This window comes from Lynx canadensis, chromosome A3 (genome assembly GCF_007474595.2).
Source record: "Lynx canadensis isolate LIC74 chromosome A3, mLynCan4.pri.v2, whole genome shotgun sequence".
In the NCBI taxonomy this organism is placed as follows: Eukaryota; Metazoa; Chordata; class Mammalia; order Carnivora; family Felidae; genus Lynx; species Lynx canadensis.
This window is the reverse complement of record NC_044305.1, coordinates 59,627,963-59,654,025: the sequence shown is the minus strand read 5'-3', so window position 1 is coordinate 59,654,025 and position 26,063 is coordinate 59,627,963. Positions and strand designations below refer to the sequence as shown.

The window sequence follows — 26,063 nt, the reverse complement described above, 5'->3', positions numbered from 1 at the left end:
CTGCCATATTAGTTATTCATTGTTTTTATCTTTTGTTTCTCATTCTTCTTTTTTTTTCTTGCCTTAGAGATCCATTTTGATTTTTGTTTTTGAGTATAATGCTTGTATAGTTTTCTTAGGGGTTGCTCTCAGTATTGCCATACACATAGATAACTTATCACAGCCTATTGGTATCCAGTTAGAGTGAAATGTAGAAATTTTAACTCTATTTAAGTTCCTTTATACTCTCTACTATGAAAACTATATTTACCTGTTCAGCTGGAATTGTACTAGTTTTAGAAGTTTAAGTATGAAATATTCAAGGTCTGTGGTCTCTGACCTTCTAGTGTGACTTTGAGGTCTCAGAGCCATTACTGTATCCAGTAATATCTTATTGTATCTTACATAACACACCCTCCTTTATGCCCATAGGTGTAATTAAAAAAAAAAAAAGAATATAGCCAACTACTCTGGTAGATCTCAGATGTAACACAAAAGCCCTAGGCAGAAGGTCAGCATCAGTATACAGTGTCATGTCTTTGGTTGCAATTGGGTAAAATGAAGTACTGGGAATTGGAAGGTATGGATTTCACCATGGAGACCCACTTGACTTTCAGAATTTGGATCCTATACTATCTTTGGATTCAAACCAACAAAGCAACTAATCATGTTTCCTGTATTTTACTTGCTTTTCTAGCCCCTGGGTTCACCTAGTTAGTGGATTAAAAGTATACAGTTCTAGATCATGGATACACTCTGCTTCTATGTCAGTGTGCTAATACCCAACTAACCCATATTTCAAAATGTTCAGGCAATAACCAAGGTGAATTTTAATTTTGTAGTGATTTTACATGCGTATCATATATTTATTACTAATAAATTCATTATAGTATAAGGAAATATATTAGAGGCAAAGTCAGGTACCCAGCATATTTGGTGTAATGGTAGAGATAGAAACTAAGCTAGAACTTAAACTCGTGTAGCATTATCACAGGAGAAGTAGGAGAGGATCTCATGTTAGAACCAAGAGAGACTCTCATAGGATAATTAGAAGAAAGCGCTCTCAGCAGAGAGAGTGGTATGAACAAAGGCATGTAGAAGAAAGATCCCAGGGCATGAGAGAGGGATGGTGCCAGTTTAGATGGTGCATTCGGTATGTGGGGACTAAGGGTAGGTATGTGGAAGATGAAGCTAGAAAAATAAATAGGGAAGGAAGATCACACAAGATTCTAAAATCTAGGTTTAGAATTTGAACTTAGTTTTTGGTAGTACATAATTATCGAAGGTTTTAGAGAAGAGAAGTGGATGATTAGAACTATATATTAGATAAATTAATCTGGCAGCATCATATAGATGGAATGAAGAAACTGGGGGCAGGGAGACCAGGCTTCTATAGAGGACAGGGAAGGGAGAAGGGAAGGCCTAAACTCAGGTTGCATGGAGACGTATAGAAAAAGAATTATGTAGGAGAAGTTGTGGGCATAGAACTTGATAGGATATAGCAAGTAACCGAGTTTTGGTGCCAAGGATGGGAGAGAAACCAAAGTTTCGAGTCTTGGGGTCATTGTTCACAAAAGTACGTGATATAAGAGAAAGAGCTGGGGAAAGAATGGAGAAGAGTATTAGATTCTGAACATATAGGATTTGGGGTCTCAGTGGATGGAAGGAAAGACTGGTTAGAAGCTCAAGGAAGACATCAGAGTTAGGGATCTTGATTTGAGAGGCATCTGGACAGAGATGAGAGTTAAAGCTATGGGAATGGATTAAGATCACTACGAGAAGGATGCAGAGAAAAAGAAACAGACCAAAGCCTGAACCCTGCTAGGAAAACCAAGAGAACACAGTAGGATCGCAGACAAGGAATAGATGGTTCAAAGAGGGCATGATCAGTGGGTCACTGGCTGATGATCCCATCAGAGTTAGGGATCTTGATTTGAGAGGCATCTGGACAGAGATGAGAGTTAAAGCTATGGGAATGGATTAAGATCACTACGAGAAGGATGCAGAGAAAAAGAAACAGACCAAAGCCTGAACCCTGCTAGGAAAACCAAGAGAACACAGTAGGATCGCAGACAAGGAATAGATGGTTCAAAGAGGGCATGATCAGTGGGTCACTGGCTGCAAAGACATCAAGGAAATTATAGACTCAAAAAGGGCCACTGGTTTCGCCAAGTGACAAGTGACATGGTGGCCCACAATGACATTGCCAAAGGTGGCAGTAGTAGACAAGCAGTCAGGGAGAAGAACCCATGAGAGCTCAGTAGCTACAATGGTTGATGGCTGTGGCCCTGTTTGTTTTGTTTGGGAAAATATGAACAGGCTATAGGCCCAAGTAGGAAGAGCATCTAAGAAAATAACACGATAGGAGGGAAGAGATGAGGTCAGGGGCACCAGAGGAGAAAAGGATCAGGCATTTCTTCTATCGAGATGGGAGAGAAGCAGGCAGGGATAAAGCTAGAAAAAAGTTGAAGGTGAAAACAATGGAAACATAGGTATTGTTTCAAAGGTACTGTACACATGACCAGATTATTTTTCTTTTTAATCAAAAACTGCTTTTTTGATGAAATTAATATGATTCAGTTAGGACAAAGGTGGTTTCCAAATCTGCCTAATCATTAAAATGAATTGTGAAACTTTTCAAACATACATATTTGTAGGCCCAAACCCAGCCACACCAAATCAGAATCTCTGGTGGAGTGGCCCAGGAATCTGCATTTTAAAGCCCTTTCAGTGCTCTGAAGGTTAGCTGGGTATGGGACCTCCTGAGTATGGTTTTCAACCAAGGATGTATATCAGAATCACAGGGGCAGGTACTGGTTAACTGAGACTGCAGAGCACAGCTATTCATATTTCAAAGAGCTCCCCAGATGATCTGAGGTACACCCTGGTTAAGAAGCATGGTAAAGAGATTGGACTGAAAAAATAAACTAATTGGACAGAACACTGAAATTCACCGTATCAATTGGTTATCTGTTATTTACGTCACCTGATAATTTCCTTTGGACATTTCTCGTATCAAAATGGCATCTGCTCCTAACCTGGCTGTCACAGGTGGACTGATGTGTTTCTCTCTGGCTTCTCAGTGCCTTTCCACAGGCAGCCAGGACTGCAGGGATGCCATCTGTGGCTCCTTGGAGAGAGCCTGGCTTTGAATTTTTTGAAGTCTCTTTAAGGGAAAATATACAGAATAACATTGTTCTTTCTCTGAACTAATGATACAAGGTATCTTATAAAAGAAACAAAAATGCAGAATGGAGGGAAGGTGATAGAAAAAGCAATGATGGTTCCTATTTCACGAATCTGAAAGAAAATACTATCAGGCAGATTCATAATTAATTTGATCAGAAAAAATCCTTGCACCATTTGGTCAATTTTTTTTTTTTAAAGCAGCAGCAACAAGATAACAATTACAGAAATGAGAGCCTGGCACATAGTTGCTTGGCTCTGAGGGAGGCCAGAAGCCCAGCCCTTTTAATGCCTCTCAAAGAAATACAAAATTTTCTTTTATCCCACATGATGGTGTGATCCAATTCCTGCTCCAGCAGCCCCAACTCTCATCTGTTGGAGTCTTTAAATTTACGGCACAGAAGGAAACTGTCAGCTTCTCTCCCCTTTTATAGGACATTCACATTTGCATACTCAACAGACAGTACAAGCCTCAAAGGCCATATTCCCCAAAATGCAATAATCCTACATTTGAAATACGAAAGATATAATAGTAGCATGAAAATATTCTTACCCCGATGAAGGCTGGCTCCAGCTGTGGCTTAGTAAGTCAAAAACTAGTAAACTTGCTTGTAATAACATCCTAAAAATTCCAAACGTTATTTTCCCCCATCCACAGTTAAAAAGCCATCTCCTACAGAACAGGGTCACGTCTGTGACGTGTCCAGATTAAGGCAAGAGGTTTCTTGCTTCTAGTAATTTGTCTGGTTAGAGATTAAAGAAAAAAAAATGTCTTGAAGCTGTCAGTTAATATTTTTTAACTTAAAAAAAAGCCATCTTCATGCTTCACAGCAGAACTGTGTGATTTTTAAACAGAGTAAATTCTTCTCCATATCAGGTATCTGAAAGTTTTTTTTTTTTTCATTTTAGCGCAAGGCAAGCAAACAAAAGGTTATCTGCGAAGTTTCAAATGCATCGGAGTAACATAAACTGAAGTTAGTTAGCTTTCTTTGATATAGAATTACTGACACATCTCACTGAAAAAACAAAATCCTCCTTGCAATTAATAAAGAATTGTGGTATTCTAACAAAGCTGGAAGCTAAGGATCTTCAAATTCCAAATCTTTCCATTCCTGGATGAGCTTTGGTATTCAGATGTTAATAGGATGCCTGCCTTCTTTTGGCCAGTATTCAGGCTAAAGAGTCTGTGAAACAGACTTTTTCCATTCTATGACCTCAGTTTTAGGATTTCTTTCTTGCAAAATGTTAGTTATTTTACTTGGCAGATTGCCAGAATTCATTCTTACTTTCTCTCGTCCTTCTGTTACTTTATCTCTTTTCCCTTCTTTTTTCTCTCCCTTCTTCAACTTATCTTGCTTTGATAAATTATGGATTTAAATTAAAGTCCAGTTGGACCTAAATTTACATGGTGTTTGGTAGGGTTGCTAGAATTAGCAAATAAAAAATACAGGATGTCCAGTTAAATTTGAAGTTCAGGTAAAAAAAACCAAATAATTTTTAATATATGCCCCAATTATTATAGAATACATAGTTATACTAAAAAAATTATTTCCAAATATTGCATGGGATATACTAATGCTAAAGATTACTCATTGTTACTCTAAAATTCAAATTTAACTGCATGTCTTGTATTTTATCTGGCAATCCTAGTTTGGAGGTTAAATGGAAGGGATTAAATGTATTCACAACTGGAAGAAGAGAAATTTCCATTCCTATCCTCATGAATGCTTTTTGTCTAGGTATAACTCTCCATGGCATTGGTTTATTTTTGACACATCAAGTTTTACTAACAGACCCACAGAGCATACCACAGCCTGATACTGAAGAAGTCCATAGGGTTTCAGCTTTGGATCACCCAAGTCCTGAATTTACAAAGTGGGTCCCCTCAGACAACATGGGATCTCAGCCCAGCCACAAAACCATACAAATACTCAAGTTTCAATTGATCATTCTCCTTCAAAATTTGTACATCAAATTTAATATTTTCAAAGGCACTGAATGAATTTTCCCTCTGTGGTTCCCACTCTGAGGCAATTTAGCATGGTTAGTAACAGTGATTATTAGGAAAAACAATATAATTCAATTATACTTCAAAATGCAATTAAATGATCACTTCTTGGACATTTTGAAAGGGAAGATGAAAGTACTGATATGGTCCAGACATTTAAAGATAAGATAAAGATCTTAACTACATTAATTATTAATTCAATTGCATTTTCCAACATCTAAGTACACCCAGGGGTGACACATAATTCAGAAATGGTGTTCTCTTGTTCAAAGACATATTAATATTCAGTATTTTGAAAATATGTTGAAGTCTACTAGCCAGAATAGAGATTGTATAGAAGTATAGTTAAAAGCATGGGCTCAGGAATCAGAGTGAGTTCAAATCCCAGCTGTCACACACTAGCTGTGTGATGCTGGGCAAGTTACTTACCCTCTCTGTGCATCATTTCCCTTATCTGTAAATGGGGATAACCATTCCAGAGAGCTGTGAGAATGATATGAGTAAGATGCTTAGAATAGTTCCTAGCACATAGTAAAGGGCTCAGTAAATTTTGGGGTGAGGATTATAGCCAAAACTGTCAACAGGAAAACAAAACTCACAAAATCAGAGATTGGCTTCATTTTTGCAACTGGCCCAGGAGAAAAATGATTTTTTCCCCCTGTGGCCAAATGGATAATATATTTATATTTTTCAAAATAAAAAATAACACTATTTTGTGTACTTATCCATTAAAAAATCTTTTTGTTTTCACAGTATACAACTTTTTGGGTTGTGTGAAATTAGCATCTAATTGTTTTAATAAGTGAAGCTGTATGGTTAACAGTTCTACCGAACTATTGGTTGCTTTTCTTGTCTCATCCTGATTATTATTCTCTTTACTCTCCCAAACTCCAAAAGCAAATGAATAGCACTTTTTCCTCCATTCCTAAAAGCCAATTAATCTAACTCAATCTTCTAGGCTTTAGTGTTAAGCAGACTTTCAAATGAAACAGTCCCCAGTCACTGGGTTTCCTGCCATCTGGCCACTTTGAACTTCATTTGTTTGTGTTTTGAACCAGGAATGGAGTCCAGCAGTGCTAGGTCTACGCTACAACGCAGCTCAGGTGTCTGCAGTTGGAGGCAGTGTTAAAGAAAGACTGCTTTCAAGTCAGACACCTCTAGGGTAACGTCCTGGCTTGGCCACGCTACCTGTGTGAGCTCCCTGAGACTTGCTTTCTATAATTATCTATAAAAAGATTCTGGGGCACCTGGGGGGCTCAGTCGGTTAAGTGTCTACCTTGGGCTCAGGTCATGATCTCATGGTTCATGAGTTTGAGCCCCATGTCTGGCTATCTGCTGTCAGCACAGAGCCCGCTTAGGATCCTCTGTCCCCCTCTCTCTCTGCCCCTCCCCTGCTCACACGTGCATCCATGTGCTCTCTTACTTTCAAAAACAATAATAAGTAAACTTTAAAAAAAGAGAGAGCTAATACTGTCTACTTTTTTGAGTTGCTATGAAGATTCAAAGAGTTGATTTACCTATAGGGTGATCCTATGTTTCAGTTTATACATGTCTTCCCTGTGTAACTGTGATATTATATAGTTATCCTATTTTTAAATTTTTTTTTCATTTTTTTCAATGTTTTTTATTTATTTTTGGGACAGAGAGAGACAGAGCATGAACGGGGGAGGCGCAGAGAGAGAGGGAGACACAGAATCGGAAACAGGCTCCAGGCTCCGAGCCATCAGCCCAGAGCCTGACACGGGGCTCGAACTCCCGGACCGCAAGATCATGACCTGGCTGAAGTCGGACGCTTAACCGACTGCACCACCCAGGCGCCCCAATAGTTATCCTATTTTTATAAGGCATTTAGCACAACAGCCTGGAATACAGTCACTATTCAGTATTTGTTACCTCTCAATCATGATATACCAACACCTTTACTATTCTAAAGCTTTAAATCTTACCAAGTCTTCATTTTAAAAGCAGGAATGGCCTTTTTAACATAGAAAGATGAGTGTGTGATATGTGAACGTTTGGTCACCTGCCCTTTGTCCCTGCATTCCCTGTGTCTTTGTGTATTTCAGCTATTTAAGAAGCTAGAAGTGGGGGTGGAATTCTCTGTGGTAGAACCTTGAGGGCAGAGGCTTAAATATTTTACATGCTTTGGTAGGATCATGCGACTGTTGCTTTGGCAAAATATACTCTGCCAACAGAAGGCCCTGTGAGGTGAGCAGGTGGGCCGGGGCTGGGAATCCGTCCTTTTACTTCTGCCAGCTATTTGGATGGTCAGATGAATTCCAGACTCCAGCCTCTGCTATTTCCAAGCTCTCCATCACTTGTGCAGGAACACCACCCTTTCCACATCATGTAGAACCAGCCAGGCTTCCTCCCATGGCCTCCTCCCCAGCTCTTTGGGATACAGTCTTCTTGATGATATGGAGGGAGAGCAGACATTGAGGGCTTTTACGGAAATACCAGCCCTCTATACAGAAAACAGGATTTCTCCCTTAAAAATCACTTCTGCTTCATGTGCCCTCTGCACTAGGCCGCAAACTGAAGGTGGTTCCTGCAAGTGCTTCTGGAGCTGGCCAACCCTGCTGAAATCTAGGCCACTGCCAGCTGCAGAACCTCCCTGAGCCAACTCGCCAACTCTGAGACCTTGGTTTTCTGTTTTATAATATAGGATGTAATAATGTAATAATACACTTCATCGGATTACTTTAGAATTAAGACAACATGTCCAGTAAAGTGTCTGGCACAAAATAGGCATTTGATGCTTGGAAAGTATCATAAGGGTACCAGGCTGCCTGGGAAGGGATCAGCATTAGAGTCAAAGAGAATCTGCAATCTGGGGGCAGTGGTGTGGGGAGGGAGAATTCAGTTTGTAAATACGTAAGCTCTGCATTTTGGAGGTTTACATCCTGATTAAAATCTGTAGAAGAGAAAGAACAAATCTCACTAGTGGTATTTCTGAACGAAGATATAGAAAATGCACAGCAAATGTATTCCAACCATCCTTTGAGTTACTCTGCATTCATTCACTGATGCATACTAACAATTTTGTATCGCGTAAGTATTATGTTCTAGAGGCTGGGCAAAATTTCAGCATAAGAGTATGCAGAAGCTCTATAAAAGAAAACATTTGGAGGAAGCATAATCAGTCTGTTAATACCAGGCAATATTTATTGATTACCCACTGCAATCAATACATATGGTAATATTTATTGATTTACCACACTCTCCCATGGCCCAAGTAACTCCTCAGAAAAACGATGCCATCTGCTAACACCACAGTGAATACAGAGTACCTAAAGTTTATTAATTAATGTCTCTGTGGACTGTAAGAGCTCATTGCAGAGGTGCCAAACTCACTTCCAGAAACTGCATTCACCTTAATTATTAAGTGAAGGAAGCGGTTGCTTATATGATCTGATCAGGGGTCACTGAAAAACTTTTCCTTCTCACATATTGTACACTCCAACTATCTACCCTCTTGAGCCTATGAACGGGTCCTAACATTTTCTGAGTTGTCAGGCCTTTGAGTTCAAGCTTTCCTTGGCCCTCTGGGAATGCTTACAGGTTGTCTGAGGGGAATACTGCAGGGTATAAACTAGTCACATTCTGGTAGTGGGGTCAGAGAGAAAGCCTGCAGCAGAGCTGAGTGGGAAGACTCAATGGATATAAATCTTTGGATGGCCTCTTACAGTCTTTCAGTCTCAGTTTCCTCATCTGTAAAATGAGGAAGGAAGGACTCCCTTTCGAGGCGATGGGGAAGTCTGTGGAGGCTGTTTACATAAGGTGACTGAGCAGGGGCTAGAAATATGGCAGGGCCAGTGTATGTTACTTCCTTCTCCTTCCTCAATCCTTGGGCACAGACTATCTCATTAGTTGGTCGGTAACCTATATTGTGTTATGAGCGTTGGCTGACAAAGGTGAATTTGTGTGGTTTGACTTGTACTTTAAAATATTAAATAAGAATTGAAGATGTCAGAGTAGTCATGGGTAATGTTTTGTGATATCTTTCTTTCAGTATATACACTTTCATAGGATATGATGTAAAATGTACTTCTGACTGTGTAGGTTATGTTCAAAAAGCATGAAGTGAGTACACACCCCAAATAATCAAAAGCAGGAATCTGAAGCAGTATTTGTATACTCCTCTTCGTAATTGGCATTATTCACAACAGCTAAAAAGCAGAAGCAACCTAGGTGTCCACTGATGGATGAATGGAAACACAAAATATATATAGACACCATGGAATATTACTTCATTATGTATATACATACCATGGAATATTACTTCATTATGTATATACACACCATGGAATATTATTCCATTTTATATATATACATACACACACACACACACACACACACACAGTGGAATATCAGTTAGGCATGAAAAGGAAAGAAATTCCTTCTTAAAAAGGAAGGAAAGTCTGACACAGGCTACAATCTGGATGAAACTTGAAGACATGCTAAGTGAAAAAAACCAGACACAAAAGGACAAATACTATATGATTCTACTTATATGAGATCTCTAGAGTAGTCACATTTATAGAAACAGAAAGTGGAGTGGTGATTGCCAGGGACCAGGGGAGGGAGAAATGGGAGTTACTGGCTATGGCAATTTATCAATTCAGTGTATCAGCAGAGCTTCCATTTGGGAAGATCAAAAGAGTTCTGTGGATAGATGGTGGTGACAGTCAAACAATGATGTGAATACACTTAATGCTACTAAATTGTACACTTAAAAATGGTTAAGATGGTAAATTTTATGTTATGTGTATTTTATCACAGGTGCATTTGGATGGGACCTGAACGTAAAAGAAAGAGAAAGCGTGAATCTCTGGGGAACCGAGCAGGGGTCAGGGAACACATTCTCTAGTTGTTCTGAAGAATTCTCTTTTGTGACATCTGGGACCAGAGGCCTTCCAGTCTGGTGTAAGAACATAAAAAATAAAGTTTGCAATCTTGTTCTGTGATGGCATAATTTCCAACTTGCATTCTTGGGTTCATTTGGAGTTTTAATCTGAGAATACAACGAATATGACAGCAATGTCTAGTTTCTCCCTCAGGTAAAATTGATATACACATCTCTTCTCCTTTAACAAGGCTTTCCAGCTTCGGACTTATTGGTATCTGAGTGTTGGGTCAAGGTTTTCCTTCTTTATTGAATAAACCATACCTTGTGAAGGCCTTCAGCCTAGTGTGATCATCTACATAATGAGGGCACCCAAGGAACCTTGAAGGTTCTTCCTATTATATTTTTTATTCTTAGTGTTTGAGACTTGAAGAAACACAATCTGGCCAATTTTTTTCTAGCAAAGGCTGTACACTAGGTTTCTCATTTTCTCAGCAGACAGAATCCTGGCAAATTACTTAAACAGATACAGAAAGGAAGTCTCTGGGGACAGACACCCCATAGACTAAAAGAACAGTCACAGTTCATTATTTTGGACATGGATTGATATGGCCAAAATAAATATCAGGAAGGTTTCAAACTTCTCTTAAACACACACACACACACACACACACACACACACACACGCCCCAAAAAACCCCATCTATCAGTAACAGTTCTCAAATCAGCTTTGATCTCTCAACTTCCAGAACCTATTATAGCGATCGGTTTGTATAACCTTATTATTAAATGCACATGTATAAATGATAGATTTCCTTGTGTTTGGCATATAATTGTTTCTCTGCATATTTTCCTCCAAATTTAAGAAATTTTTAATGAATATGGTCATGGACAGTTTATGCCCCTCCAAAATTTGTATGTTGAAATTCTAACCCCCAAGTGATGGTATTAGGAGGGCCTTTGGGAGGTAATTAGAATTTATGCCCTCATAAGAAGGCATATAACAAATCTTGCTTCCTCTATCTCTCTGCTCTCCTCCATGTGAGGACACAGCAAGAAGATGGCCATCTGCAAACCAGGAAGTGGGCCCTCACCACATGCTGGATCTGCCAGCACCTTGATCCTGGCCTCCAGAATGGTGAGAATTAAATTTCCATTGTTTATAAATCACCCAGTCTATGGTAGTTTGTTATAGCAACCTGAACTGACAAAGGCAAATATTTTTTATTGATATGAGCATATTTTACCTTTCATCTTTATGAATGACTCACAGTGTTGGACATTATATACCTGGAAAGGATCTTGGACATCATCTAGGACCACTTTGTTCTACCAATCAATAACAGTCACATCTCCCAAAACATTTAAAAACAGAAGTCAGTGGTGATTTCTTTAGCCTCCTTCAGGCCATACATTCTTCACAGGGGAGAGGTAAAGTCATGCACTCCTTGCATATGGTCCTATTATCCAAAAGCTTTGGAGAAGAGCTCATTCTGGTTAACATCTCTGGAATAGACTGACTGACAGTAGACTGCACCACCTCAGCTCCATTAGAAGACCTTTTGAAACTTTTTTTTAATCACCCTTAACCCTTTCTTAGTCCCCCCCCCCACCTTTTTTAAGGAAAGATTAAAATTCTAACTGAGCCCTGATCATTACCACCTGCTGAGACAGGGTTGTTTTCCATCTTTTTTAAGTCATGAATCCTGTAATGATTGCAGTAATAGCTGTTTATTGGATGCTTACTAGGTAATTGGCACTTTCTATATATTAATTTCAACTACTGCACTAACTTTGGAGAAAGAACATTGCATGAGTCACTCTAATTCAAGATAATAATTTCCAAGTCTTTTACTGTACCATGTGCACACCTGATGGGCCATTCATTCTCTTTCTGCTTCATTTGTTTATTTTTTTTCTCCTAGGAGGTGAAGACTTAGTATTTGATCCCATTTCTTTAATTTATAAAGGTAATTTCAAATCTTCATGTAGTCTTTAACATTATAGATGCTTTGTCCAGTGAGGGTCATCTACAAATGTAGAAGGGTCCTGTCTAAGGATTCTTTTACAAGCCTATGCTATTGGCCTCTCATTTGAGAGTATATTTGTCAGGGGTTGGCAACTCTGGATTAAGCAAGCACAGTGACCCTGCCAAACTGTGGCCTTCATAATATCTTGGGAATCTCCCCTTGCTTGTGATTCCTGGAACTTTTCTAGTAGAGATGACAATCTGGCAGGGTCTCAGTCTACTCTTCCTCTGTAGGCACTACCTTAATTGCTTGCTCTTCCTGGCTTGGTTATTGTCTCCAGAGAAACTTCAGAAGAGCTCTCAGACAGCAGCAGAATGGGACAATGATTAGGAGCTTGGCTTATAGGGTCTGAATCTTGGGTTTAAATCCTGGCTTTGCCACTTTATGCTATATAAAGCAGAAACCTCAATTTGCCTAAAGAGGGTGTTATTGGATTTTTGCTAAAAATTAGAGGCGATAAAACATGTAAAGTGTTAAGACGAGTATCTGGTCAAGGTAAAAGCTCAAAATGAGTCAATTATTACTATCATCAGGTAGAAAAGCTGTCACACAAATTCATCCTTTCTGTAAAATTAATTTTGCTATTTGTTTAATAATTGGGGTAAAATTTATAGACAGTGAAATGCACAGAACTTAAGTGTAAAATTCATTGGAGTTTTGATAACTGTATATCCTTGTTACACAGCCCAAATTAAGATATAGAACCTTTCCATTACTTCAGAAGTTTCATCATGACCCCTTCCAGTCATTCCCCAGCCTCTCCTAACAACCACCAGCAAAGAATGAGAGTTCTTGTTACTCCATATCCCTACCAGCATCTGATCTGGTTAGTGTTCTGGGTTTGGGCTATTCTAATAGTGGTATCTCATTGTTTTAATTTGTATTTCCCTGATGACATATGGTGTAAGAGCATGTTTTCATCTTTCATCTTTTTATGTCCCATTTAAAAAATATTTATTTACTTATTTTCAGAGAGAGAGAGGCAGACACAAAGAGAGAGAGAATCCCAAGCAGGCTCCATACTCAGCCTGAAGCCTGACACGGTTGATCTCACAACTGTAAGATCATGACCTGAGCTGACATCAAGAGTCAGACATTCAAACGACTGAGCCACCCAGGCATCCCTGGCCCATTTTTAAATTGGGTTGTTTTCTTATTGTTGAGTTTTAAAAATTATTTATATATTTTGGGTACCAGTCCTTTATCAGATGTGTCTTTTATAAGCATTTTCTCCCAGTCTTATCCACTTGACATTGACTTGTCTTCTTATTTTCATCTTCTCATTCTTTTCATATTGTTTTTCAGGGACCAGGCATTTTTAATTTCAATGAAGTCCAGTTTATCAATTATTGTTTTAATGGATTGTGCCTTTGGTGGTGTATCTAAAAAAATTGTCACCATACCCAAGGTCATCTCGTTTTCTCCTATATTACCTTCTAGGAGTTTTATAGTTTTGTGGTTTATATTTAGGTCTGTAACCCATTTAGAGTTAATTTTTGTGAGGGGCTGTCTAGATTCACTTTTTTTCTATGTGGATATCCAGCTGTTTCAGCACCATTTGTTGAAAAGACTTTGCTCCATTGTACTGTCTTTGCTCCTTTGTCAAAGATCAGTTGACTATATTTATGTGGGTCTATGTTGTTCCATTGATCTATTTCTCTCTTCTTTTGCCAATACCACACTGTCTTGATTACTGTAGCTTTATAGTAAGTCTTGGAGTGGGCAGTTTAAGTCCTCCAACTTTGTTCTTCTCCTCCTGCATTGGCTCTTCTGGGTCTTCTGCCTCTCCATATAAACATTAGGATCAGTTTGTTGATACCCACAAAATAACTTGCTACAATTTTGATTGGGATTACATTGAATCTACAGATCCAGTTGGGAAGTTTGTTGACTTTTGATTAGAAGTACTTAATTGTGTGAATATACCACAATTATTTATCCATTCACCAGCTGATGGATATTGGGGTTGTTTCCAGTTTTTGACTACCATGAATAAAGCCACTAAAATGTACAAATATTTTAAAGAATACATGTTTTCCATTTTTCCTGCATGAGTGCCTACAAATAGAATTGCTGGGTCATACAATAAGTATGTGTTTAATTGCTGGGTCATGCAATAAATGTGTATAAGAAATAGCCACATGATTTTCAAAAATGATTATGCCATTTTACTTTTCCACCAGCAATGCATGAGACTTCCAACTGCTCCATATCTTTGCCACTATTTGGTGTTTTCAGTCTTTTAAATTTTAGCCATTCTAGCAGTTGTGTAGTGGTATCTCATTGTGGCTTTAATTTGTATTTCCCTGAAGATGAGTGTTATTGAAATGACATCTTTTAAGTCATTAAAATGAAATGCATCTTTTAGCTGCTTATTAGCCATCTGTGTATCTTCTTTTGTCTGTTCGAGGAGGTTGCCCATTTAAAACATCTGTTTCCTTATCATTTTGTTATTGAATTGTTGGAGTTCCTTATATATTCTGGATACAAATTATTTGTCAGATATATGTATTGCAAATATATTCTCCCAGTTTGTGCCTTGCCTTGTCATTTTGATGAGAATATATTTTTAATTTTGATGAAGTCCAGTTCATCAGGATTTTCTTTTATATCATATGTTTTTTGTGACCTCTGTGAGACATCTTTGCCTATCCCAGCATGTGAAGATACTCTCCTATGTTTTGCTCTAGAAGCTTTATAGCTTCAGCCTTTATATTGAAGTTTATGATCCATCTCAATTTTATATGGTGTGAGATTCATATTTTTTCCCCAGCAGTTGTTCCAATAGTATTTGTTGAAAGTATTTGGCTTTTCCCACTGAACTGCTTGGTGATTCTGTAAAAAATCAATAGACCATATAGGTATGGGTCTACTTGAGACTGTATTTTGCTCTATTGATTTGTCTGTCCTCATGTCAATGCCACATTACATTAAATTACTTCAGCTTTTAAGTCGTGAAATCACGGACTATAAGGCCTTCAACCTTGTTCTTCAAGACGGTTTTGGCTACTTAGGTCCTTTGCTTTTTTATAAAAATTTAGAGTCAACTTGTCATTTTCTAGAAAAGTGTCCTGCTAGCCTTTTGATCAAGATTGTGCTGAATCTATAGAACAATATGAAAAGAACTGACATGTTAACATAATCAAAGCTTCCAATTCATGAACATCTGTCCATTTATTTAGGTCTTAAATTTCCCTCATCGATGTTTTATAGTTTTCAGTGTACAGGCCTCATGTCTTTTGCTAAATTTATGATTTATTTTGTCATTGTAAATGAAATTCCTTTTAAAATTTCATTTTCTAATTCCTTACTGCTAATAAGTAAAAACACAACTGAGTTTTGTATACTGACCTTGCCAAATTCGTTCATTGATTTTATTAGTTGTTTATTAGATTTCTGAGGATTTTCTGTATCAACAATCATTCTTTTCAATCTTTATGTCTGTTATTTCCTTTTCTTGCCTTATTGCACTGACTAGAACTTCCAGTACAATGTTGAATAGAGGTGATAAGCACAGACATCATTGCTATGTTTCTGATCTTAGGAGGAAAGTGTTTGGTGTTTCATCATTAAATATGATAGTGGTAGGTTTTTTTATTGTATATGCCCTTTATTAGATTAAGTTCCCTTCCAGTCCTAGTTTGCTGAGATTAAAAAAATCATAAATGGGTGTTAATTATGCCAAATGGTTTATCTCCGTCTATTTAGAGGATCATAGATGATTTTTCTCCTTTATTCTATTGATATGGTAAAATACATTAATTAATTTTTCTGTTAAACCAACCATGCATGCCTGTGATAAACCCCACTTAACTATGACCCACTTAGTCATAGTTAATCATATTTTCTCATATATCACTGGATTATACATGCTAATATTTTATAAGGAATTTTGGAATGTTTATGAGGGATACTGGATTATTATTTTCTTTTCTTATAAGGTTTATGTCAGATGTTGGTATCAGGGTTATACTGGCTTTATATAATAACTGTGTAGTTTTTCTTCCCCTACCTTCTGAAGGAGTTTCTGTAAGACTGGTAGTTTATTTGTTGGTATTCATTGGCATCATTTAAAGTTTTGAGAGAATTTACCTATGAAACGATCTAGCCCTGGAGGAGTCTGCTTTGTGGAAAAGTTTTCATTATGAATTCAATTTTTAAATTAGTCATAGTGGCATTCAGATTTTCTAAATCTTCTTGTGGCAGCTATGGTATTGTGTATTTTCAAGGAAATGGACTATTTCTTTTTTTTTTTAATTTAAATTTTAGTTAACATATGGTACAATATTGGTTTCAGGAGTAGAATTCAGTGATTCATCACTTACATACAACACCCAGTGCTAATCACAAGTGCTATCCTTAGTACCCATCACCCATCTAACCCATCCCCACCCACTTCCCTCCGTCAACCCACAGTTTGTTCTCCATCATTAAGAGTCTCTTGTGATTTATTTCCCTCTCTTCTCTTCCCCACTTTTCATATGTTCATCTGTTTTGTTTCTTAAATTCCACATGAGTGAAATCGTATGGTATGTGTCCTTCTTTGTTATTTTGCTTAACATAATACAGTCTAGCTCCATTCACATTGTTGCAAATGGCAAGATTTCTTTCTTGATGGCTGAGTAATATTCCATTGTATATACATACCAATCTTTATCCATTCATCAGTTGATGGACACTTGGACTCTCTCTGTAATTTGGCTATTGTTGATAATACTACTATAAACATTGGGGTGATGTGCCCCTTCAGATGTATATTTTTGTATACTTTGAATAAATATCTAATAGTGCAATTGCTGGATCATAGGGTAGTTCTGTTTTTAGTGTTTTGAGGGATTTCCATACTGTTCTACAGAGTGGCTAAGGAAATTGACGATTTCATCTAAACTGTCAAATCGATTGGCTAGAAATAGTTCAGAATATTGTTACTATTGTTAAGATTTCTACAGGATATGTGTTCATGTCCCTTCTTCTCATTGCTGATGTTGGTAATTTGTGTTTTCACTCTTTTTTTCTTACTTATTATTATTAGTGTTTGTTAATTTTATTAATCTTTTAAAAGAACTCAATTTTGGCTTCATTAATTTTCTATTATTTGTTAACTTCTATTCCTATTTATTATGCACACCTTTACAATTATCTTGGGTTTAATTTATGCTTCTTTTTCTAGCTCCTGAAAATGGAAACATAAGTTATTGATGTTCAACGCTGTTCTTTTTAAAATATAAGCATGTGAAGCTGTGAACTTTTTTGGTGTGTTTATTGTTTTAGTGAATCCTATAATTTTCATAAATTGTACTTTCATTTTCATTCAGTTAAAATTACTTTCTAATTTCCCTTATGATTTATTCTTTAACTCAAAGACTTTTAGAAATATTATTTAACTCTCAAATACCTAGATTATTTCTTTGCCATTTCATACTGTGATCATAAAACATACTCTAAGATTCTAATCCTATGGAATTTATTGGTATTTCTTTTATTGCTCTCAATAAGGTGTGTCTTGGTGAGTGCTTTGTGTGTACTTGATAAGATTCTGTAACTTGCACTTGTTGGGTGTAGTATTCTATAAATGTCAATTAGGTCAAAGTGGTTAATATGCCCAAATATTCTATATATTTGCTAATATTTTGTTTAATTTTTCTGATTACTGAAGAAAGGGATGTTAAAAACCTATAACTATTATTGTATATACTTTAAAGATCTGTTAGTAAATACATACATAGTTATGATTGTTATGTTTTCTTGTTAACTGACCTTTTTAGCATGATGAAATGTCCTTTACATGTCTTATAAAACTCTGTCTAAAGGTCTACTTGGCAATATTAATGGTGTCGCACTGGCTATCTTATGCTTACTGTTGATATAATCTATCTTTTCCATCGTCTGGCTTCAAACTATTTGTGTTTTGTTTTGAGAGAGAGAGAGAGAGAGAGAGAGAGAGAGAGAGAGAGAGAGAGAGAGAATCTTAGGCAGGCTTCATGCTCAATGCGGAGCCTGATGTGGGGCTCAGTCCCATTACCCTGGGATCATGACCTGAGCCAAAATCAACAGTCAGATGCTCAACTGACTGAACCACCCAGGCATCCCAAACGAATTGTGTTTTTAGATTTAAATTGTGTATCTCAGAGACAGCAGAAAGCCTTGATTTTATGCCAGTTTGACAGTCTTTGCCCTTTAACTGGAGTTTTTAGTCTATTTTACATTTAATGCAATTAATTGATACAGCTGGGATTAGGTTTACTATTTTCCTATTTCTTTTATATTGACACCTTCTGTTTTTTCTTTCCATTCTTTCTTTCCTCTCATATATTGTATTAACCAAAGATTTTGGTATTTTTAAAAAATTCCTCCAATGACTTAATGTTAGCTATGCTTTTTTGGAAGTATTTGTTTTTAGTGTTTTTTATAGGTATTATACTATGCATCCTTATCACCAAACTTAGATATAATATTACACTAATTCACATAAAATGTAAGAATCTTGTAGTCATGCAATTCCATTAGTACTTTCTTATTCTTTGTGTGATTTTTGTCATTTATTTTACATCTATATACAGTTGACTCTTGAACAACAAGGGTTTGAACTGAACAGAGCCACTTATATGAGATTTTTAAAATAAATACTGTAAATATATTTTCTCTTCTTTATGATTTTTCTAACAATAATTTTTTCTCTAGCTAACTTTATTGTAAGAATACAGTATATTACACAGATAAAAATATGTGTTAACTATGTCATCTGTAAGACTTGCAGTCAACAGCAGGTATTAGTACTTAAGTCTGGGGAATCGAAAGTTATATGTGGATTTTTGATGCATGAGGGGTTAGTGCCCCAACCCCTCCATTGTTCAACAGTCAACTCTACATCATAACTCCCACAAAACAGTATTTTATTTTTTACATTAAATAATCTTTTATATTTACATATATATTTATTTTCTCCAGTATATACTTCCTTCTTATAGGTTTGAGTTTCCATCTGATTTTATTACCTCTCAGCCTGACAAATTTCCTTCATCATTTGTGGCACAGGCCTAATGGAATGAATTCCTCTCCGAATTTGTGCATCCAAGAGTCTTTATTTCACCTTCTGTTTTGAAGGATATTTTTGCTAGATTTAGAATTATGGCTTGACAGTTATTTATCTTTTTGTTTTCTTTTTCGGCACTTTAAATATGTTTTTGCCCTATATTCTAGCCTCTGAAGTTTCTAATGGGAATCCTTCAGTTAGTTATACGCTGTTTCCCTGCACATAATATGTCATTTTTCCTTGGCAACTTTCAAGAGTTTCTCTTCATCTTTAGCTTTTAGGAATTGTATGATTATGTTTCAAGATGTGGTTTTATGTGTATTTATCCTTCTTAGGGTTAGCTGAACTTCCTGTATTTGTAAGTTAATTTTTTTACCCAGTTTAGGAAGCATTCAGTTATTATTTTTTCATATATTTTCCTGATCTCTTTTCTCTGCCCTTTCCTTCCGGGACTCCAAGTACATGTATATTAGACTACCTGATATTGTCCCATAATGCATTGAGGCTCTGTTCATTGCTTTTAAATCTTTGTTCTCATTGTTTTTCATACTGGATAATTCTTATTGGCTATCTAGTGAAATTTTCATTTCAAATATTGTTCTTTTCAGTTCCAGAATTTTCATTTGGTCTTTCTTTATTGCTTCCATTTCCCTTCTTTCAGTCATTATGAAAATGTTTTTTTCCTTTATGTCCTTGAACATATTATAATAGATGCTTGAAAGTTCTTATCTGAAAATTCCAACATCTAGGTCATCTCAAGGTCTATGACAGACAACATTTTCTCTTGATTATGGATCACATTTTCCTATTTCTTCACATATCCTTTAATTTTTGGTTAATGAACATTGTCATGATATATTATAGAGATTTTAGAGTCTGTTTTCTTCCTTTAAATAACGTAGACTTTTTTTGTTCTCTCAAATTCTTAGCTGATCGCCTGAAACTTGTGGGTACTTAGTGTTACATTTTGTTATAAGACATTTTGGTTTTGTCTTTAGTTTTAGGATTAGTCCTTTATTAAGGCATAGCCCCTCTGAGGTTTTGAAAAAAACCTCAAGGTGTTTACCAAGCTCTTATAATTGGATGGGATTCAAATTCCAAATTCTACAGGCAGTAGTTGTAGGCATTAGGCAGCAGTTGAAATCTCTGCTCAGTTTTTCAGCTTTCTAGTTACTGTTTCCACTGGGCTCACTGGCATCTCCCCCACATATATGCAGTTTAGGGGTCATCCAAGGATTGAGAGGAATTTATATAAAGAAGTGAAGCTCTATTTTATATGGTTCTTTGCTTTTTGGAAATTCCTCCCTTAAAGCCCATCTACTCTGGCAGCCCTGAACTCCATTTTCGGACACTTCAAGCAAATATGACTGTGGCTTTCTCCTTGAATTCTAGCTGCTCTTTGTGGATTGAAAGAACCCTCAGGGAGAAGCTGTATAAATGCAGATCTCACCCAGTTTAATTCACTCAGTCCAATTTCCTTCTTTCAAGGAACAAATTTCCAACATTATCTGCCTTCTTTTAGTCAGCATATAATAATACCTTCAAATAGTTGAAAAAATATTTTGTCCAGAGTTTATAACAGTTATCCACAGGAGAGGTAATCCAATATAATCTCTTCCATTACTGATATAACTTAAAATTTTAAAGTGTTTATTCATTTTTGAGAGAGAGACAGAGACAGAGCATGAGCAGGGGAGGGGCAGAGAGGGAAACAGAATCTGAAGCAGGCTCCAGGCTCTGAGCTGTCAACACAGAGCCTGACGTGGGGCTCAAACCCACCAACTGTGAGATCATGATCTGAGCCAAAGTCAAATGCTTAACTAACTGAGCCACCAAGGCGCCCCAATTATTGACATAATTTATTGACATAAATTTCTCTCACAGAAATTTTAACTTATGGTGTGTGTGTGTGTTAAGAATAAATTATACCTTTCATCTTTATGAATACTCATAGGATCATTAAATAATACATCCTGAGGGAATCCTCATGTATTATCCAGACTATTCTGTCCTACCAAGCAATGACTATCTAAAACTTATGATTAATCTCCTGCTTTTATTCATTCATGTATTAGTTTAAGGTGTACAGCATAATGATTTGACATACCGTTGACCCTTGAAAAATGTGGTTGATGCCCCAACACACAGGCAGTCAAAAATCCATGTATAACTTTTGACTCCCCCAAAACTTAACTAATAGTGTACTGGTGATTGGAAGCCTTACTGATAGCATAAACAGTCAAGTAACACATATATTGTATGTTATATGATTTATATACTATATTGGTACAATAAGGTAAGCTAGAAAAAAGAAAATGTTATTGGGAAAGTCATAAGGAAGAAAAATTACATTTACAGTACTGTATTTATTGAAAAAAAACCCACATATAAGCAGATCTGTGCATTACAAACCTATGTTGTTCAGGGGTCAACTATATGTATATACTGTGAAATGATTACCACAATGTCTAGTTAACATCCACAACCACACATAGTTATAATTTTTTTTCTTGGTTTGAGAACTTCTAAGAACTATTCTTTTAGCAACTTTCAAATATACAATAGAGTACTATCAACTATAGTCGTCAAGGTGTACATTGTATCCCCAGGACTTATTTTACAACTGGAAATTTGTATGTTTTAACCACCTTCCCCTATTTTGCTCATCCCTCACTCCCCTGGTTCCTATCTCTGGCAACCACAAATCTGTTTTTTTTTTTTTTTTTTTTTTTTAGGATTCCGCATATATACTGAGATCATACGGCGTTTGTCTTTGTCTGACTTATTTCGCTTGGCGTAATGCCTTCAAGGTCCATCCCTGTTGTTGAAAATGGCAGGATTTCCTTCATTTTTTATGGTCAAATAATATTCTATTGTGTGTGTATATGTGTGTGTGTGTGTATGTACATCACATTTTCTTTATCAGTTCACCCATTAGTGATCACTTGGTTTGTTTCCATGTCTTGGCCATTGTAAATAATGCTGATCTCTTGCTTTAAAAGAGGCTGAGGAGGAAAGATGCTTCTTTAGGAAATGAGCTCCCTGTGGGGACACTCCCAATTAAATGCTATAATTTAAACTCATATAATAGCTTCATTACAGGGTCACTGAATTATACAGACAGATGAATGTGTAAGCATTACTGAAGCTGAGTTTGTCCCATTAAACCACGGATGTTAAAGAGGTATCTTTCCCCATGTTTTTGTGTGTACGTTATCTACACTTTTCTTTGCTTTGCTTCTTCACCCCTTCAGCAACAAAGGAACTCATCACTGCTGGTCTGTTTTACTTGGGTTCTTACACCTTACTTAATATCCTGGCATCTATACATTCCCCATTCTCCTGACCTGACTTCTGTATCCTTCTGGTTGTTCTGAGCCTTAATGTTATGGGTTGGACTGTTTCCCCACAAAATTCTTATGTTGAAGTCCTGGACTCCAATACTTCATAGTGTAACCTTATATGGAGACAGGGTCTTTATAGGGGTAATAAAGTAAACACAAAACCATTAGGGTGGGCCCTAATCCAATATAACTGGTATTTTTATAAAAAGGAGAAATTTGGATCAGAGACATACACAGAAGGAAGATTATGTGAAGAAACACAGGGGGAATATGGCCATCTGTAAAACAAAGGCTGGGACAGCAGATCCCTCCTTCACAGAAGAAACCAATCCTACTGACTGATCTTAGACTTCCAGCCTGCAGAACTATGAGACAACAAATTTCTGTTGTTTAAGGAGTCCAGTTTGCGGTACTGTGTTATGGCAGCCTTGGCAAACTAATACACTTACCACTTAACAAATAATCTGATCACAGTTTTTCAACTTGATTCTGACTCAAGGCTTTCCTTTGTCTCCTTTGATCTACTCACCCCTCAGTTTGGTAAATGGGCAAAAAAGCAAAATAACTGATCTGTGTCTTAATTTTTTTAACTTAATTCAAGTGACTTTCCTGATCCTAGATTCCTTGTATTATAAAATAAGGATATTGCTCCTGCCCTACCCGTCTACCTAAGTAAAGCTCAAATAAGGTACTGCACAGAAAATATAAAATGCTACACAAATCTCAGGCATCCTGAGTCATTGCTCTTTGTTCATAATATGTTCTTCCTCTTGCCAAATTATGAGAGAACTAGTTAGAGGGTTCAAGTTCAGAATTCTCCACTTTTTAAAGAAAAACCCTTTCAACCTAAGACTTTATTTTGCTACTTCTAGTTCAAGAGGCAGATGTGAGGTAGATGATGAATGTGGGATGATACTTCAAGTTTTTACCATTCTGGCATCTCCAGAGGGTTTAAAAGAATTCCTCAAACAACATATTTATTTTAATAAGAAACTAACATAAGGAAACCAATTTTTTTTTAGAGAATAGGCTTTTTAGAAAGCATAAGAGAAGAAGAACTAATGGCACATCAAACTGCATTAACAAAACTAGGATGTGTATTAAATGTGATTTTAAAATTTGTAAAATTAAATGTGGGATGTTGGCAGTTCTTCAACATACTTTATATGTTCCTTTGTTTTTAAAACGATTTTGTTAATGAGAATTTGAAAAATTGTTGTTTCTACAATAATACGCATTTTTATAAAATTATAGAACTTATTCCCAAACAGCTTATAGTCTAGTATATTGATTCTTATCCAGTTTCAAATGTTACTCAAAAGAACCAAATTTTGAAATGATTCTACCCTTTTCAGTTCTCTAGAATGCCTCCAGATGGCATTAAAACCCTTTTCCCATTATATTTTGCAGCACAAAAATTTAAAAATTAGTACTATTTGAACCACTTAAGACTAGTCACATTCATTATATCATCAGAAATCATGACAGTAGAACTATTTAGAATTTTTAGGACACTATTTTAAGAAAGACAAACATGTAATTATATCCTTTGTGAAATATATAGCCCTCTGATACACACCAAAGGATCTTCCTAGAATGAGAAACAGATCTTGGACAAAATAAGACATTCAATAATATTGTATCATGAGGTGTGGTATCTAATGAATAGCATTTTAGATGCTGAGCAATATGAGCACTGGCTCACACATAGATAAATTCACAAAGCTGTCTCATAATAAGAAAACTTATCTTGCCCCTCAGAGTAATAAAAATAAAGATTCTTAAGGAGCCAACCTGTGACTGATTCCTGTGAAGCTAAAGTAATTTGCTAGCTCGTGAATTATTTTATTTAAACTTTGGGAAATAAAGTTGGTATCAAATTAATCATTAAAAATACATTTGGATTCTTTGAGTACTGAGAGGAAAAAGACAAAAAATAGAGAGTGAGGAACACATGCTTTCTAAGTGCCTTTTCTTATGTTTTTAAAATTGCGTTTGTAAATTCAAAAACATGACAAATTTGAGATTCCAGAGATATTCATCATCGTATTTTTCACACAATTCCAAGGTGAGGTTGGAGATGGCAGGCTTTTAAAATGACATTGGTACTTCATCGTGTGTACGACAGAATACCTCCCAGTATATGTGAAAAGTTACACAGTTATTTAGGACAGGGCTGAAAATCTCCAGCCAAATTCTAAAGGGTTTGTCTCCTTTCTCCCCAATGACACACACCCTGAAATCTTACTACATTTCTATTTTATCAGGAGGAGTATTTACATTTTTAAGATTACTCTTACTGTGCTAAAGCATAAGAAAGACCTCAAAATGTGTCCGTACCCAAAAGCATTGAAAGACATCATCATGAGAAAGAGAACCACAGGCTTCCTTCCATTATTATTATTATTCTTATGTGATATTTGCACTGTTTCACACTACAGACATATTATCTGGATAGAAACAGGAAAGAGACTTACGATGTATTCGATGTGCCATTGTCAGGACTCTCTGGCTCAGCATCACCTTTCTCTTAAAAAGGAAGCAGACAAAAAATGTCAACATGTGAGTGTTACGGTCTTTAAGATTTAAGAGAGATTAAATATATTTCAATGCTCCTATTAAAAATCTTTCAAAATGTGCAGCAGGAGGCTTTTAAAACATCTTTTTATTGTCTGAGAACCGGATTGTCAAGTAATTTCTTCTATGTATTACAATTGCCCAGGCATGGATCTGTGAGTAGGTACTAGGAGCTGTTTGCAAACAACCAGAGGTTCAGAGTGGAGACCCTGCCAAAAGATGAATATCTTACAGATGGAACCTGTTTCCTTCCATTGCATTTTACAGACAATTTAAGGAAATAAACTCCATTAGCATTCTAACATGCAAGGCATTTTGACCTTTGATCCCTTTTACTAATACAAGCAGGTCAGGTTCCATAAGAAGGTGGAGGAGAGAACCGTACAGAACACTGATAGATTACAAGATCCCCAAGATGTATACCCACGGAAAGTCCTGGCAGCAGCTTTTGGGGACCCCTGAATTAATGCAGAATAAGGTATAAACCAGAAATCCTTCCAGACCATTTGAAAGTCTAGCTAAAGAAATGTTTCTGTGGTTTGTGGTCATCAAACACTTAATAGGCTTTAATTAAGGGAGTCTGGAACCAGTTCACTTTTAGTAGTTTTAAATGGCAAATTCTTCTAGCAATAGACATAATTCTTCGATCCTTGGCCATTGAGGGTTTGAACCATGCTTCCTTATTTTGTAAGGTGCTTCTTTTTATTTCCTTGAGGCTAGGGGAAGGAAGGGGGAGGGTCATGACTTGCAAGTGTGAGTCGGCTAGAGTTATGATGATTGTGTGGTGCTAACAGTTGAGTAAAGCCTAGAAAAGGTTGTGGGTTGTAAGAAATGGGCTTGATGGCGGCCACTTGCTTTTGCTTTGCCCTTTCAAGTCAGGCCTAAACATCTTGTAGAACCTCAGGCCAATGGCACTAGATGAGCCTCCCTTGTCAGCAGGTGACATTAGCTTGTGGTCACCTAGTCTCAGGAATGATTCCATGATTAACATGATGTAATTATGTTTAACTTATTTTCATGATGAACACATTCCAAAGATATCACCCAAACTGAACTCAAA

The 26,063-nt window shown here is 36.6% G+C and overlaps 1 protein-coding gene across 1 annotated transcript in view; it reads right to left on the bottom strand.

Moving 5' to 3' along the window:
• AFF3 (AF4/FMR2 family member 3) overlaps nt 1-26,063 on the bottom strand; it is a 462,049-nt gene that overhangs the window by 154,898 nt on the left and 281,088 nt on the right. The window contains 1 exon segment of the mRNA XM_032592770.1: nt 24,904-24,955. Coding sequence (XP_032448661.1) covers nt 24,904-24,955 — 52 coding nt within the window.